This window comes from Momordica charantia (genome assembly GCF_013281855.1).
Source record: "Momordica charantia cultivar OHB3-1 chromosome 5 unlocalized genomic scaffold, Mcharantia_2.0 BLBB01000005.1, whole genome shotgun sequence".
In the NCBI taxonomy this organism is placed as follows: domain Eukaryota; kingdom Viridiplantae; phylum Streptophyta; class Magnoliopsida; order Cucurbitales; family Cucurbitaceae; genus Momordica; species Momordica charantia.
This window is the reverse complement of record NW_028275163.1, coordinates 20217383-20233486: the sequence shown is the minus strand read 5'-3', so window position 1 is coordinate 20233486 and position 16104 is coordinate 20217383. Positions and strand designations below refer to the sequence as shown.

The following is a 16104-nucleotide window of genomic DNA, read 5'->3' as shown; positions in this document are numbered from 1 at the left end:
TTGATGCACACTAGTGCTGGAGTTTCTTGAAGGAAATAGTAACCTGCCTTAATTAGAGAAGCCAGCACCCATTTATAGAGGTGGCTGGAAAACTAAATACAAGGTACCTACAAACCAAACTAAAGAGAGGATATAAGAAGCTAAAACTCAACCGATAGTGTTAATATCTAACAACTAACTACATCGATTTCCCCGACCCAAAAAAACAACTTGTCCTCGAGTTATGGAGCTATTGTAAAGGCATCTGGAGGATGATAACTATAAAGGCTAGCAACGTTGAAGACGGGACTGATGTTATACATTGCTGGGAGTTGAAGTTTGTATGCATTAGGACCATAGCGTTCGAGTATTGGAAGGGGCCTAGATTCTTTTTCTTCTGTTTAGAATATGTGCCTGCTGGAAATCTGCTTTTCCTCAAATGAATCATGACGAGATCGGCCACTTGAAACTCCTTTAATTGGTGCTTCTTGTTAGCTGCAGCCTTGTACTTCTCATTTGATTTCGCAATGTGATTACGCACTTCCTGATGCAGCTCATTAATGCGGTTTGCCATTTCCTCGGCTTCAAGGCTGAGATCAATAGAGGAAGGTAGATTAGTGAGGTCTATAGTTAATCTAGGGAGTTTAATATAGTCACTGGTATAAACAACCTCGAATGATGACTTCCTTGTGATTCTATTCTTCATGTGATTATAAGCCAACACCACTTGAGCCAAAGAGATATCCCATTGCTTAGGGTGGTCACCACTAATACATCGAATGAGGTTGCCCAAAGACCAATTTGTGACCTATTTGTGACCTCTGTTTGGCCATCTGTTTGAGGATGGCTAGTAGTGCTAAATTTCAAGGATGTATCAAATTTCTTCCATGGGGAATGCCAAAAGTGGCTTAAAAACTTAACATCCTGGTCAGATACTATGGATTTCGGAATGCCATGAAGTTTAACAATTTCTCTAAAAAAACAAAGTAGTAATAGCTACGGCATCAGATGTCTTTTTACATGCAACAAAATGTGCCATTTTTGCTAAATCGGTCTACCACCGCCATAACACAATCACACCCCCTCTGTGTTCGAGGAAGCCTCAGGATGAAATCCATTGAAAGATCTTTCCAGATATTTTCGGGTATAGGTAAAGGTGTATAAAGTTCGTTGTTTTGTGTGGTACCTTTATATGTCTGGCATGTAAAGCACTTGTTAACATAATTGGAGACGTCTTTACGGACTTGGGCCAAAAGAAACCGGTCGTGACAATGTCAAGAGTTTTGTCTCGTCCCAAATGTCCCGTAAGGCCACCAACATGAAAATCTCGTAAAATAACCTCCCTAAGAGATGTATGGGGGATACAAAGTGTATTTTCTTTAAAAAGGTAGCCCTCCACAACCATATGGTTATTACATTTATGCCAAATGTCTTGGAAATCTTTGCCTCCTTCATACATATCCGGTAGGTAGTCAAAGGAATAATTTCACCTTTAAGAAGTGTAAAAAGGCTGCCCTTTCTGCTCAAGGCATCTGCAGCCTTACTAGTGCTACCGGCCTTGTGTTTAATTACAAAATCGAATCTTTGTAAAAATGATAACCATCGGGCATGCATACGGCTGATTGTTTTTTGATGTGCAAAGACCTTAAGGAGAAATGATAAATAAATAAGATAAACTCTTTTCTTAGAAGATAGTGTTCCCATTGTTTCAATGCACAGACTAAAGCATAAAGCTCTTGTTCATATGTGCTCCACTTTTGTCGAGATGGGATAAGTTTCTCACTAAAATATTCTATAGGATGGTTGTTTTGGGATAGGTCTGCCCCTATTCCAACCCCCGTCTACAACTACCTCAAAAGGGAGATCAAAATTCGGAAGAGCTAGAACTGCGCTTTGGCTTAATTTAGTTTTTATAAGGTGGAAACTTCCAATCTGTGGCTCATGAGATTTGGCCCTTTTTTAAACAATTGGCCAATGTCGAATAAATTTCTGGTAAAAAGACGCAATCCCTAAAAAACATTGGACATCCTTTACTGTTTTTTGTTTGGCCTGTTCGGCTATTGCTTGAATTTTGGAAGGGTCCATTTTGACTTTATTATACCCGATAATGAATCCTAAGAAGGAAATTTCATTTGTGACAAATAGACATTTCTTAAGATTTATCACTAACTTATTAGAGGCTAGTGTAGAAAACAGCAATCTAAGGTGTTCTATATGGTCGGTCATGCTGTGACTATAGATAAGAATGTCATCAAAATAAACTACAACTAATTTATTTATAAAAGGGAGCAAAACCTCATGTATATGTCTCATGAACGTGCGGGGGGCATTGGATAGTCCAAACGACATTACTAGCCACTCGAACAAGCCTTAATTTGTTTTGAATGTTGTTTTCCTCCTTGAACAATTTTGTTCCTTTTCATACCATCAATGAAAAGTTCGTATTTTGTTAAAAAAAAAGAATGTTGCTTTCCATTTATCGCTCGGTCTAATGTGAATCTGGTGATAACCAGTCTTAAGATCTCCTTTAGAAAAAATTGTAGCTCCCCCTAATTGGTCTAATGCGAATCTGGTGATAACCAGTCTTAAGATCTCCTTTAGAAAAAATTGTAGCTCCCCTTAATTGGTCCAATAGATCACTGATTCTAAGAATGAGGAATCTATATTTAATCGTGATTTTGTTTATGGCCCAACTATCCACGCACATTTGCTAAGTACCATCCTTTTTTGGTGTGAGGAGGACGGGTATCGCACAAGGGCTAAGACTAGGCTGTATATGCCCCTATCAAGCAATTCTTGAACTTGATCATGAAGTATCTTATACTCTGATGGCCTCATACGATAATGGGCTAAATTAGGAAGTGTAGCCCCCGGAAGGAAGTCGACGTTGTGTTGAATATTCGGAGGGGGGGGGGGGGTAATCCTGTTGGGGTTTCTTTCAACAATGTCACTAAAATCATTCAATAATTGTTGGACCATCGGGTGAATATCCGTGCTACCATTATCCGAGCAAAACTCCTTTACAATCAAACCAAGGACGGGCTCCTTTGGATGAGCAAGTAATTGCTTAGCTGAAGCAATGGTGAACAGACTCCCTTTCCCTTTGCCATTTTCTTTTTGTGCAAGGGATTTAGATGGGTTCAAGGGTAGGAGAACCACCTTTTTACCAATCCATAAGTATTCTTATCTCATCCTTTATGTAGAACTTGAGTGTCCTACTGCCATGGACATTCGAGCAACACATGACACATCCATGTCTAGCACATCACACACAATTTGATCCTTATAAGTAGCACCAATGGACAGGGCCATGGTGCAAGTATGGATGACTTGTGCTTCACCACCCTTCTTAATCCATGACACCTTATATGGAGCAGGGTGAGGTGTCAAGGGTAAATGCAAAGCTGTATCTAACTTACTTGCAATGATATTTTTGGTACTGCCACTGCCACCATCTACTATGATATTGCAAATCTTCCCATTGATTGTGCATCTTGTCTTAAAAAGAGCATGTCATTGGTAGGCTACTTCGGTTTTAGGTGTCAGCAATACCCGTGGGAGAACACAAGAAACCAGTTCTCCTTCATCTGGTTCGACATAATCAATATCCTCTTCCAGATCCTCACTGCTGTCCTCGTGGCCGTCTTCCTCGTCAACCAAGGTTGTAGCTTTTCGCTGAGGACATTCATTAGATAAATGCCCGGTTTGTCCACACTGGAAACATTTACCCAATGTTGGTTGGCTGTACGTGTTTCCACTCTTCTTGCCTGCAACATTGCCAGTTTGTTTATCCTTAACAAGATCTAGTTCGGGTTGCCTACCTTTGGTTGTGGCAGAGACATTGATTGGGGAAGAAAGAAGAGGTATGGATTGGGGAAGAAAGAAGATCGCTGGAAGCAACATTCTTTTTGGACGTCCCTCCTTGTTCCCAATTGTTCCTTCTTGAATATTGCTTCTTGAAGTGGTTACTAACCTGTTCTTCAATGATAGTTGCCGTAGAAATAGCTTCATTTAGATACCCAATCGGCTGCAAAGCTAATTGTTCCTTAATGTCGGCTCGCAACCCACCAATGTATCTTGCTACTAGGTAGTGTTGGCTTTCCACTAGATTTGTCCTTGCTCCCAAGCGATGAAATTCTTCCGTGTAATCGGCTATGGATCTTGAACCTTGTTTACAATTTTGATATTGATTGTACAAGATCTGTTCAAAATTGATTGGGAGAAAACACTCTCTCATAAGTTTCTTCATACGCTCCCAACTCCTAATAGGTTGCTTTCATAACGTTGCCTATTAACTTCCAATTGATCCCAACAAGCAAACGCTCCCCCTTTTAGTTTTAAAGCTACCAACCCAACCTTCTTATATTTGGGAGTTCCCATATAGCTGAAAAAATTTTCTACATTTTTTATCCAATCCAAAAATCCCTCTATATCCTTTTTGCCATTAAAACTAGACAGCTCAATATCCTTTTTGCCATTAAAACTAGGAAGGTCAATTTTCATCTTGTATTCACTATTTTCTTGTTGTCTAATTGGGTTAGGATACCTACCAAACCTCTCACCTTCATAGGCTAATACCTTGTCTTCTTCGTTGCTCGAGGAATCAAACGTCAGCTCATTTCGCCGCTGAAATAAAGGGTTTCGGTTGACTTTTGGGCGAAGATGTTTCGGTTCTTGAAAGTTTCTTGGTCCCAAATTGATTGTCTTGGGTCTTCTTGGTGGGGCTGTCTGCTTTTCTTGTGGATAGGCAGTCCTTCGGCCATCCAACCCAACTTCTTGATCCATTCTTGCTCGGTGTTGTGTGGTGGTTCTAACCGGGAATTGCTGCATAGCCAAAGCTTCGAGTTTCTCATGGATGATTTCCAAAATCTGCTTAATCTCACCTAAGTCCTGTTGGATGGCTTTAGCCTCTCCTTCAACCGACAACAAGTGTGCGGTTGATGATCGTGGTGAGAGGATAGAAATTTGTTCAATTTCTTTGTTGACAAGAGAAGAATCACCGTTGGTGGCTGGCTTCTTTCCCGCCATAAGAGTGCCCTGAAAATTGGGTGCTGTGATACCAATTTGATGGACACTAGTGCTGGAGTTTCTTGAAGGAAATAGTAATCTGCCTATATTAGAGAAGCCAGCACCTATTTATAGAGGCTGCTGGAAAACTAAATACAAGGTAACTACAAACCAAAATAAAGAAAGGATATAAGAAGCTAAAACTCAACCAATAGTGTTCATATCTAACAACTAACTACATCAGATTTAAGGTGTGAATGTCTATGAATTTAAATCGTTCTAGCTAGGAAACAATAGAAGAATTGAAGCAAATACAGTTTCTATGTTATATATATTTTCAATTCATTCGTCTCGAGTACATAATTAAATTTCATTTCTGAAAGTTTGACATGTTTTCTTCTGTTGTTCTTTTTGGGTGTTCGTTAAAATGCTGCAAAGTCTATGAAAGGAAATGAAAATTACGATTTTATTTATTTTACTGCAGGAATGGATGCTATCTGCTCCTGACGTAAAATTGCATCTACCAGCTCCTAATATTTTCATCCCTACCGATTTATCACTTAAGGATGCACATGAAAAGGTTGTATATGAACTATACTATTCACATTAAGATGATGTTATTAGTTTCTGTGGGTTTAAGTTTTTCCTAATATGATTGGCCGTTGAAAGTTGAAACAGGTTGAGTTTCCAGTTCTGCTAAGAAAATCATCATATTCAACATTATGGTACAAACCTGACACAATGTTCTTCACGCCCAAGGCATATGTTAAGATTGATTTTAGATGTCCTCATGCTGGCATCTCACCTGAAGCAGAAGTCCTAACGGATATTTTCACGAGGTTATTGATGGATTATTTGAATGAATACGGTAAGTTATTCCAAGTAAAAGAGGTATTTTGCTAGGCTTATGTTAGGAACCCATATATACCAAACGAACCAAGATAACTATATTGCAATCTTCTAAAGAGAAACTACAATATCAATAGCCTTTTGAGGAGGCTATCTCTCAAGAACTCTCTCAAGTTCGTCACACTAACTATTCTCCCAGATACCCGCTTCTCTCCCTACTAGCCTCTATTTATATCCAACCCACCCCTAAGACCTAACTAATTACCATAATATCCCACTAATAATATTCTCAAACTATCCCTACTAGGACTCTCACAGCTTCTTGTTCTTGTTCCTTTTTCTCCTTTTCTATATCTGTCTCTTCTTTTTTGTTCTGTTGGTTTAATTTCTCTGTGATTTACTGAGAATAGCATAATATTCTGTTAATCTTTCTTGCAACTTTACTTGTATTTACTAGGGTCGCACACTGAAACTGATGGAACTGAAAATATAAAAAAAAAAAAAAATTGAGCCAAAGCGAACCCATTTTTCGGTTTATGCAGTTTCCGGTTCGGTTTTTCAAAAGTTTAAAACCAAAATATGGTGTTGCAGTTTCTGTATGGGGTTTTATATGTATATTATTATTATTGGCTTCCCAAATCCCAATCCCAGAAATCTAGGTAGCACAGACACGCTCAAAATGAAGAAGTGTCGGTGTCCGACACGACACGTGTCCGAAAATATTTTTTTATTTTTTTAATTTTAAAAAATCCGACACGTTGAGGACAAGCTCGAGACACGTCTGGGACATGCAAGTGTCTTTTTTTTTTTTGTTGATAAGAAACAGAATTTTGATCGAAAGAAATGAAAAATATACAAAAAAAACAAAGAGGGAATACAAAAAAACAGCCCAACAAAGGGGAACCCCTAAATAAAAGGGCTCCAATCCACGCGATTGTCTTTTTTTCGATCTCCTTCCACTTCCAGATTCTAATATTTTTCCCCTTTTACCTAGTTTTCTTATTTCTTCTTCATCAACCGACGATCAAGCTAGAGGCCTTTAGTTCTTTCTTCTCTAGAAACCAAATAAAAATCAACCCAAAGTCACTACTCCCCCAAACTTATAGAAGATAGGTGAACAAAGAAGAAGATAAAGAAGAAGGAAGACGCAGCAACGTTGAGAAAGGAGGAGGAGGAGAGGAGGTAGCGGGTTGTGATAAAATAGATAAAAACTAGGGCTAGATTATAGAGTGGGAAGAGGGAATCAAAGATGAAAATAAGTCCTTTATTATGAGAGAATTTGAGGCTAGAGTTATATATATATAATCATTCTCATTTAAATATTAATTAAAAATCATATAAATAATTAACGTGTCCCCAGCGTGGCGTGTCCTACTTTTTCGAAAATTGGCGTGTCGCCGTGTCCGTGTCGTGTCCATGTTGCGTGTCCTTTTCTGTGCTTCTTAGCCAAAAATTATGACATGTCAGCTGTGTCTCCCCTCCCCTGTCATCCTTTTCCTTTCCCTCAGTTTTCTTTTTTGCCCATGAAACTGCAGACTGAACCAATCAAACTGTCAGTTTGCAGTTTGCTCACCAACTTTGGTTCAGCATGGTTTTTTTTATAATTCGGTTCAATTTTGGTTTGGCTCTCGAACTGGACCTAACTGTGAACACCCATAGTATTTAGGGTCTTATTTATAATTTTAAATAAAAGGTTTTTCTTGTAAGCTTCTCAAATTTATTTTCTAAGAATCTCAAGGGACGGAAGCTAAATTTTTCTTTTCTTGCAGCTTATAGTGCTCAGGTTGCTGGACTATATTATGGCATAAACCCTACAGAGGCTGGTTTCCAGGTATCATTTTAATGCCGAATTGGAACTTTCTTTGAATGATGCAAAAGTGGCGGCACATGAAACCTGATCAGCCAAAAGATCAAGGAGTTGGGGCTAAATTAATTTTCCATCCAATCATAAGTTAAAAAAGGATTCAATTTATTCCAATTTTTATCTTTGGGAGACAAGTTGGCTTTTGTACGAAATTAGTTGATTTTCCATCAAATCCATGGAGTTAATAGGTATAAGAATCCTTGGAAAGTGTCAATGGGCACATTCTTCGTCCAATAAGCAGTAGGTTTCGATCTTGGTGCTAGTCTTTGGATGAGTACTTGATCTTGGATTGGCATAGGCATGAGTCTTGGTATGTCATGCTAGGACCAAGAGGATGGAAGTTTAGTTATGGTCTATCTTTAAAGTAATTCTTGTTTGATTGGGATCTGTTCTTATAAGTGGATTCCCTTTTGTTGGGCTTGTTTTTTCTATGGCCTTGGTATATTCTTTTATTTTCTCTCAATGAAAATTTGGTTTCTCAATAAAAAAAGAAAAAAAAAAGTAGTTCTTGTTTGATTGAAAGAATGATGCCTATAGGCAAATGATGGTGCATAAAGACACCCCTAGTCATGAGCATGGATTGTGACAGCCTTATCTCACATAGCAAGGTGGCTGTACTTCGAGGGATGTCCCAATCATGGGCTAAAATGGGTCAATCATAAGCCACTTAAGAAAATAAACAAGCATCTAAGCATTGATAATGCCTTGGTATAGAGAAGAGGAATTGATATGTTAGGTGTTTTGCCGATTGAATAGGCAAGATGACCTTGAGCCGCTTAAGATAAAATATCATATAGGGGTACAGGAACAGGATGCATGCATGAGGGAGATGTGTTCAATGAAAAAGCATATGAGTTAATGAGCATAAGTGCCAAGTCAATGCTTATGCCTCTGACTAGTTTGGTTGTCGGGCAAATAGAAAGAGAACCTCACCACGTGTAACAGAGTATAAAAACTCGAGTAAGATTGTTAAGGCATGAGAAGTTTTATGACTTTTCATGACAAAGTTGAATTATGGGGTGACATGGTCCAAGACGATATAGCCATGGCAATATGTAGCCTGGATAGTATCATACAAACTTCTACGACCTAGCTGTTGCAGTAGAAGACTTGTTGATAACATGACTCCAGTGGAAGCTCAGAGCTGCTAATTGCAATGTGACCTTATTTGGCCTGTTAAAGATAAATAAACCACCACTTAACCCAAAAGCTTAAGATGATAGGTTGGGTAAATTTAATTTATTTATATGGACTCTCAACACTCCCCCTCAATTGTAGACTTGGATAATTGCACAACGCCAACAAGTGGAAATCATTATAAATGGGGAGGAAAGACAACAACGCAGAGGTTCGAACACAGGACATCCCACTCTGATACCATGTTAAGGATGAATGGACAACCACTCAGCTCAAAAGTTTAAGCTGATGGGTTGGATAAATTTAATTCATTTATATAGATTCTCAACATGGCCAATATATTTACTTAGGTAGAGAAGAGAGGTATCTTTTGGATATTGCTCTCGTTTGGTTTAAGAGAGATAGGAGCTCCCGAAATCTCCCTTTTGGATATGTATTCTATATATCAATAGTAGCTAAGTTCTATCAAGCACATTGATAATCTTTAGCATTATGTTTGAGGCTTCAGTCATTGCTATGTTTATGCACATTGTTGTCTTACATCAGACTTCAGACCACAAGGAGTTACTCGTGGCAGATTTATGAAATATGTAAATACTATTCTTAGTTTAATTCACTTTGCTGAATTACTTGAATGCTATTCATTTACTCCATTTTTGTTCCATCTGATTCAGATAATTGATAACACTATGTAGAAAGTGTATTATTTGTGCCACATACCCTAGGGAAGTAATTGATAAATATAGGATAAGTATTCCGTTTTGGACTTATTCCATAATCTTACCAGCGCTTTGCTAAAAAGTACTCATTTTTGTGATAGGCTTGCTGTTCTTTTTTGGTGCATGATCTGTCAAAACTGATACTAGATTATGACTTCATAACTTGTCACCTCCTCATCAAATGCATAATTTCTCTCTTGCTTTTAAATTGTTGTTTTTTAGGTGACTCTGATCGGTTATAACCACAAATTAAGGGTTCTACTGGAAACTGTAGTTGAAAAAATTGCAAGATTCAATGTGAAACCTGATAGATTTCTCGTCATCAAGGTATTGTTGCCATTCATATGCATAAACTATCTTAACATCGAAATCTTCTCTTCTTTGGCCTAGTTTGGAATAGTTGCAATTATGTAAATAATTGCTGTTAATTGTGCTTTAGAACAAATTAGCTGTAAAATGAAGTAAATTAAGTGTTGAGAAAATTTCAATTATAACTAAATAGGTTATAGTGTTTGGTAAATTAAAACTAAATTGTTGTGATTAAGCTATAATGACCAAAGTCTGCATATTATTTCAATTATATATAATCTTTATGTTGATATGATAATTTATAAATTTTTCACAAAATAATTATTTAGATTTTTATACGTTTAAATTTTAAATTATATTTTTTTTTACTTTAAATTATTTGTTAGAAGATTAGAAAAAAAAAAGTAGAATTAATGAAACTTGATTAAAAACTTAAATTTTAAAAATACATAAATATTAACTAATGCTACTATTTTGACACTTATCGTAAAAAAGCTCTGGAATGGCTAAAAATGTTTTGTTTGCTTTGAAACCATGCTACCTAAGCAATCGACTGAGGGAGCTCCATGGGTTAGAAAATCTAAGTTTGAAATTGATGAGAAAGAAAAAAAAGAATAATGAAATCGTTTAAAAGATAAAAAGGTATTTCTTGAAAGTTTGTTAGAGGTACCAGATTTTTGGGGAATCTAATCTCAAAAGCTGTCCGAATTTTGCTAATCACGTAATAAAAGAAATTTAACTAAATTAATATAGAATAAGTTTTACCCAACAACAGAAACGGTTAAAATTGTATCATAATGACTTTGAAGGCCTTGAAAATCAGTGATGTAACTAACTATTTTCTTATTCAATATTCGATTAAGTATCTGGTTGGTGGTTAGATCTTTTATTAGCTGGTTACTTATGCCTAACGGCTACCTTACCTTGTAAAGCCGTAGAAAATAGGCTGTTATATTCTCTTTTGGGTTAATCTCCAAGCTAATAGATTCTCTCCTAAATTGGTCACACCAATCAATGCCAAACTAGCCCTTAATTAATAGGAGTTGAAACCAGATTTTATCCACTAATTAAAGTTGAAACTGGGATATTATCTATATTAAATTTTTTTTTTTCTTTTATGGATAACTGGGAGTCAGAGTGTTGCTCTCTTGTGCACTCGCGCCCACCCCAAGGCTATTAAAATTGCACAAGATAAATAAAGACTAGAGCATTTATTATTTAAGTAATTAGTTATATGGTATGTTAGGAGATTGCATCATTCAATCAATATTCTTATCCAAAAAAAAATTCATTCAACTAATAAAAATAGAAGTAAATCAAAGGTTTTGTACTCATTGAATCTATGAAAAGTTCTGTTTTTCTTTTTTTAAGAACTACGTACTGAAGTAAATAGTTAAGTACTTCTTGAAGTAGAAATGAAAAAGATTTAATAACTGTCACTAAATGGCAGGTGGATGATTAGGTAGCAAAATGCAATACGTCACTTTGAAGTTAAATAAATTATTTCAGGGTGTGAATTTGTTGGAAATTGTCTTATTTAACATTGGATTTTTCTATTAGGAAACTGTGATGAAGGAGTACCAAAATTTCAAGTTTCAACAGCCATATCAGCAGGCTATGTACTATTGTTCATTAATACTTCAAGATCACACATGGCCATTGATGGAGGAACTTGCAATCCTTCCACATTTGGGGGCTGAAGATCTAGTTAAATTTGCTCCAACTTTGCTCTCAAGTGCTTGCTTGGAATGTTACATTGCAGGTCTGTATTACTTTCTCTTCTCTTGAACATCTTAGGGATCACAGGCTTTTGACTTTAATGGTTAATTATTCAGGAAACATTGAAAGGAATGAATCTGAATCAATGATCGAACACATTGAAGATATATTTTTCAAGGGGCCAAATCCAATATCACGACCATTATATCCATCGCAGCATCCAACAAATAGAGTTGTGAAGCTTGCGAGGGGCATTGGTTATTTCTATTCCGCAGAGGGTCTTAACCCAAATGATGAAAATTCGGCTCTTGTCCACTATATCCAGGTTCTAAACTAATTCACTTATTTTCCTTCAATATTAATATTTTTCTTATTTTTCCCCGGGTTCTTTTCTCCTTTGGTGTGTCTGTGGGTGGGTGGGGTGGGTATTAGTACCTAGATTTGAATGATGAAACAAAATTTAGTTGGTGGAGATAACATTTCCTATGGTTGAGAGGTGAAAGGCTCTCTGACAAGTTGCAGGATCATTGATTCAACTGCCTGTCACTTGTGCATTATAAGACTTGGCGAGGTGGTTTCATGCCCCCCCTCTCTCAGACCCAGACAAGTAAGAAGTAATAAGTAAATGTTTAAACTTTTGGCGAATATTGAAAGAAAAAACTTCCTAAGAACTAAGAGCCTGGGAGTCTACCTTAGAGTGAGGATCCTTGTGGATCTCTCATCATATTTTTATGATAAACTCTATTTCAGTCCATGAGATTTAGTAAGTGATTTTATTTTGCTCATAAGCCCAGGCAACTAATTTTAATTTGGCTAATAAGCCCAGTCAATAGCCCATATATGTTAATTTTTTTAATTAATGTTATAATGTTAAATATGCTAATATTTTTTAAAAAATTATCCTAAACGCAAAATTGAACAAAGAAGTCAAGTAAACCTTAATTTTTTCCTAATTTCATTTCCCTTCTCTCTTCTTCTTCACCCTAATTTTTCTCCTAATGGTTGAATGGGTCATGTGTATCATCATAGAGATCAACATTTGAAGTTGTGATCTTACGAGGCATCATGGTGCTGCTGATGTCAAAGATGAATAGACTTGTTGAGGGCCTGTATGGTCATGTAGACTTGCAACAAGCTTAATTATCCATCTTTTCCATCTGCTCACATCTAAAGCACTTGCCAATGGTTGGTCAAGGAAAAGGATTAACCTTTCTACCTGTTTTTGTTGATAGCCTTGCTTATTAGCTCCTGGCTCCTGGTTTTTACTGTCTGTGTTCGATTCGTCTTTGATGAATTGGCCGGATATACTGACCTTAATGAAAGCTGTATTGGTTTCTTTGGAAATCATTGAGTTTGAGTAGTTACTTATCCCGTGTTTCTTCTAAATGGGCAAGTCTTCGTTCTAGGCTTGTGAAATCATTGAGTCCGACGAACTGGAATAGATCTATACAACCTTGCTGGCTGGCTGCTAGTGTTTCTTTCTTTATGTTTACTGGGTGCAAGTAAAGCTGCATGCTAAGGTCTTTTCACAGCATTGCTCTAAGACCGTGTAGAAAAATAAGCATTTGTTATAATTTTTGTGAAGAGAAATTACAATCTCCGAAAACCCTATGTTATGTTGGAAACTACGTACTACAGTGAAACATGATAAATTAAATTTTACAGTTATACAAAAGAAATAAGATGACATGAAGGAACTCTCTGTTACTCAGCCAAATTCTACTAAACTCTTCTTTTATTTTAAGGTTTGATGCAATTTGCTATCTTTAATGTTTAGGTGCATCGAGATGACTTTCTACAGAATGTGAAGCTTCAGCTTTTTGCTCTTGTGGCAAAACAATCAGCTTTTCATCAGCTTAGAACTGTTGAACAACTTGGCTATATTACTTTTCTAATGCAAAGGTAAAATTTCTTTTAACCCAATTCAATTGGAAAATTTACCAAAGTAATTAACTTATCTTGAAATGCAGGAATGACTCTGGTATCCGCGGACTTCAATTTATTATCCAATCCACTGCGAAGGTAAGTGTCATGATCTCATCTGCTATTGTATCCTTGTCACCTCATGGATATTCTCCTTATTTTGATGTGGCAGGGTCCTCGAAATATTGATTTGAGAGTTGAAGCCTTCCTAGAGATGTTTGAGAGTAAGCTAGTTGACATGACCATTGATGAATTCAAGGTGAGAGTAGTAATTGTCATTGTATGATTAGATGAACATAGAACGTGGTGGCTGCATGTTTTCTGGCGACAATTAGCTACTAAAAATTTTATCAAGTAGCTCAATTGGAAAGATGCATTTGACTGGGTACTTTAGAGAAGAGAAGATAGTTTAATACCCATATGATGGGCTGCTTGAAGCTTGATCTTTAGTTCAGAAGTTAAAACGGAGTAGATGTAATCTTAAAGATGATGGTCAATACTAAAGTTGAATCTTTTTTAAAAGATCAATTATTATCAAAGCTCTCATATTTTCATTTGAGGGCATTTTAGTTTCATGGAAGAGTGAAAAACAGAATGTGGTCTTACACTCAAGTGCCAAATCGAAACAAAATGTGGTGTCGCAATTGATGCTTCATGTTGCTTCTAATCCATTATTTAGTGAACAAATTAAACGCATTGATTGGATAGCACTTGGGACATATCTTCCCAAAAACATTATCAGTAGAGCATGAATAGACTATTTTTGTAATCAAGTTTGACTTGACTAACATAAATGCTCTAACTTGGGGGAAGATGTTACAATAAATCAGTGTATAATGATTTAAATAGCTTACTTATACATTATTTGTTTACAGTTTATTTAAGAAACACATGCTAGGGGTCATGACATTAAAAAAAACAAAAAAAAAAAATTAGAAGTATATTCGTACTGTGTATTAGAAATTAGAAGTATATTCATACTGTGTATGATCACTAGGATTCATACACACAAATTTGCCTTTAACACCCTCTGTTATAAAACATTATAACGATATGCATTTTTAATGAATTTCTTTGACTTTGTTTTATATCATGATATTTGCATTGAAAGAATATATATGAAGTTATATACCATACCCAATATTTCTAAAAGGTAAAGATGCCATTTACATTTTTAACATGTAGATTAATGTATGAATACTAAGGAGCAGTACTCAAGGAACAAAAAGGGACATCATATATGGTGTGTCTGAAATCCCTAACCATAGTAGTTGCAAAATATCATGATACTTTTAGGCAAAGTTTGTTTGGGACTTCTTTGGTATGAGTCTGTTTGTTTCAGATACTGAGCTTTTCAAAGGATTGTGTTATACTTATCATTTGCATTGTTTATGAACTGGTGGTTGTGCAGAGCAATGTAAATGCTCTAATAGATATGAAGCTTGAGAAATTCAAGAACTTGAGGGAAGAATCTGGATTTTATTGGCGGGAGATTTCTGATGGGACGTTGAAATTCGATAGGAGAGAATCAGAGGTATGATTTGAAGTCATTATATTCAAGTTTTTCATATGATGTTTCAGGACATGATCTATGCACTACCACTGACGATTTCTTTATCAAGAATCTACTTAAATAGTTTTAAAATCCTACAAAAATAATAGAAACATTCTATGTTTTGTTTTTGAAATTTGGATAAAATATTCAAGTTGTTATGTAAAGACTGGAAGACAATATAAATAAATTTTTAGTAAACAATTTATTCGTTCGAAACAGAAAATTGTAAGCAGACTTTTTACCGAGCATGACCTTGTTAGTAGATTCTGAGCAGTAAAGAAAGAAATGTTCATCTCTGCTTATTATTACCGCTGGTTTTAACCAGGTTGCAACATTAAGGACACTCGCACATCAGGAATTGATCAACTTTTTCAATGAACACATAAAAGTTGGTGCACCTCATAAGAAGGCTCTAAGTGTTCGGGTTTACGGAAATCTTCATTCTTCAGAGTATTCTTCGGATTTAAGTCAACCACTTCAACCTGACACAGTAAAAATAGATGATATTTTCAGTTTCAGAAGATCACAGCCACTTTATGGTTCCTTCAAAGGAGCATTTGGTCATGTGAAGTTGTAGTTGCTTTGAACTCTCTAGTCTTTTAAGCATTTCCATATAGGATTTTTCAACTCAACTCAATCCTTAACCAAGAGGGGTTTTGGATGTGAAATTTGTGGAGATGTGGAGAGCCCTTATTAAGTGAATGAGCTGAACCAATCATGAACTGCAACAAGTTGGATATGTTGTGAAGTGAAGATGCTCTGAATCCTCCATAGGTTGCAGAAGTGGTCTTCTGTTAGAAAAGAACTCCCAAGAATTCATTTCTCTGTTTATTGGTACTTATTGTATAATCAATTTATAGTTCTCATTCTCCCTTGAAATTGTAATTGCTATACCTTGCAAAGTGTGACAATTTTATACTGGGATTATTGAATTAACCCTTCAATGGGTGACATTAGGATTCTGTCTTTGTTCCAACCATTTCATCATCCCATTTTCAATAGAAAATATTTAGTCTGGCTTCTCAAGTTTTTCTATTGTGAGA

The 16104-nt window shown here is 36.2% G+C and overlaps 1 protein-coding gene across 6 annotated transcripts in view; it reads left to right on the top strand.

Moving 5' to 3' along the window:
* Positions 1 to 16023, top strand: part of LOC111021555 (Insulinase (Peptidase family M16) family protein) — a 42228-nt gene extending 26205 nt beyond the window's left edge. For 4 of the 6 annotated variants that reach the window (XM_088124039.1, XM_088124040.1, XM_088124041.1 and 1 more), the window contains 11 exons: positions 5471 to 5566; positions 5656 to 5854; positions 7605 to 7666; positions 9778 to 9882; positions 11425 to 11626; positions 11700 to 11908; positions 13361 to 13485; positions 13554 to 13605; positions 13679 to 13765; positions 14918 to 15040; positions 15387 to 16023. In XM_088124039.1, coding sequence (XP_087980165.1) covers positions 5471 to 5566; positions 5656 to 5854; positions 7605 to 7666; positions 9778 to 9882; positions 11425 to 11626; positions 11700 to 11908; positions 13361 to 13485; positions 13554 to 13605; positions 13679 to 13765; positions 14918 to 15040; positions 15387 to 15638 — 1512 coding nt within the window. In that variant the 3' untranslated portion in view covers positions 15639 to 16023. Of the gene's footprint in view, positions 1 to 5470; positions 5567 to 5655; positions 5855 to 7604; positions 7667 to 9777; positions 9883 to 11424; positions 11627 to 11699; positions 11909 to 13360; positions 13486 to 13553; positions 13606 to 13678; positions 13766 to 14691; positions 14750 to 14917; positions 15041 to 15386 lie in introns of those variants that run through there. The other 2 variants (XM_022298568.2, XM_088124043.1) reach the window with 2 other exon arrangements.
* Positions 16024 to 16104: the final 81 nt, after the last annotated feature.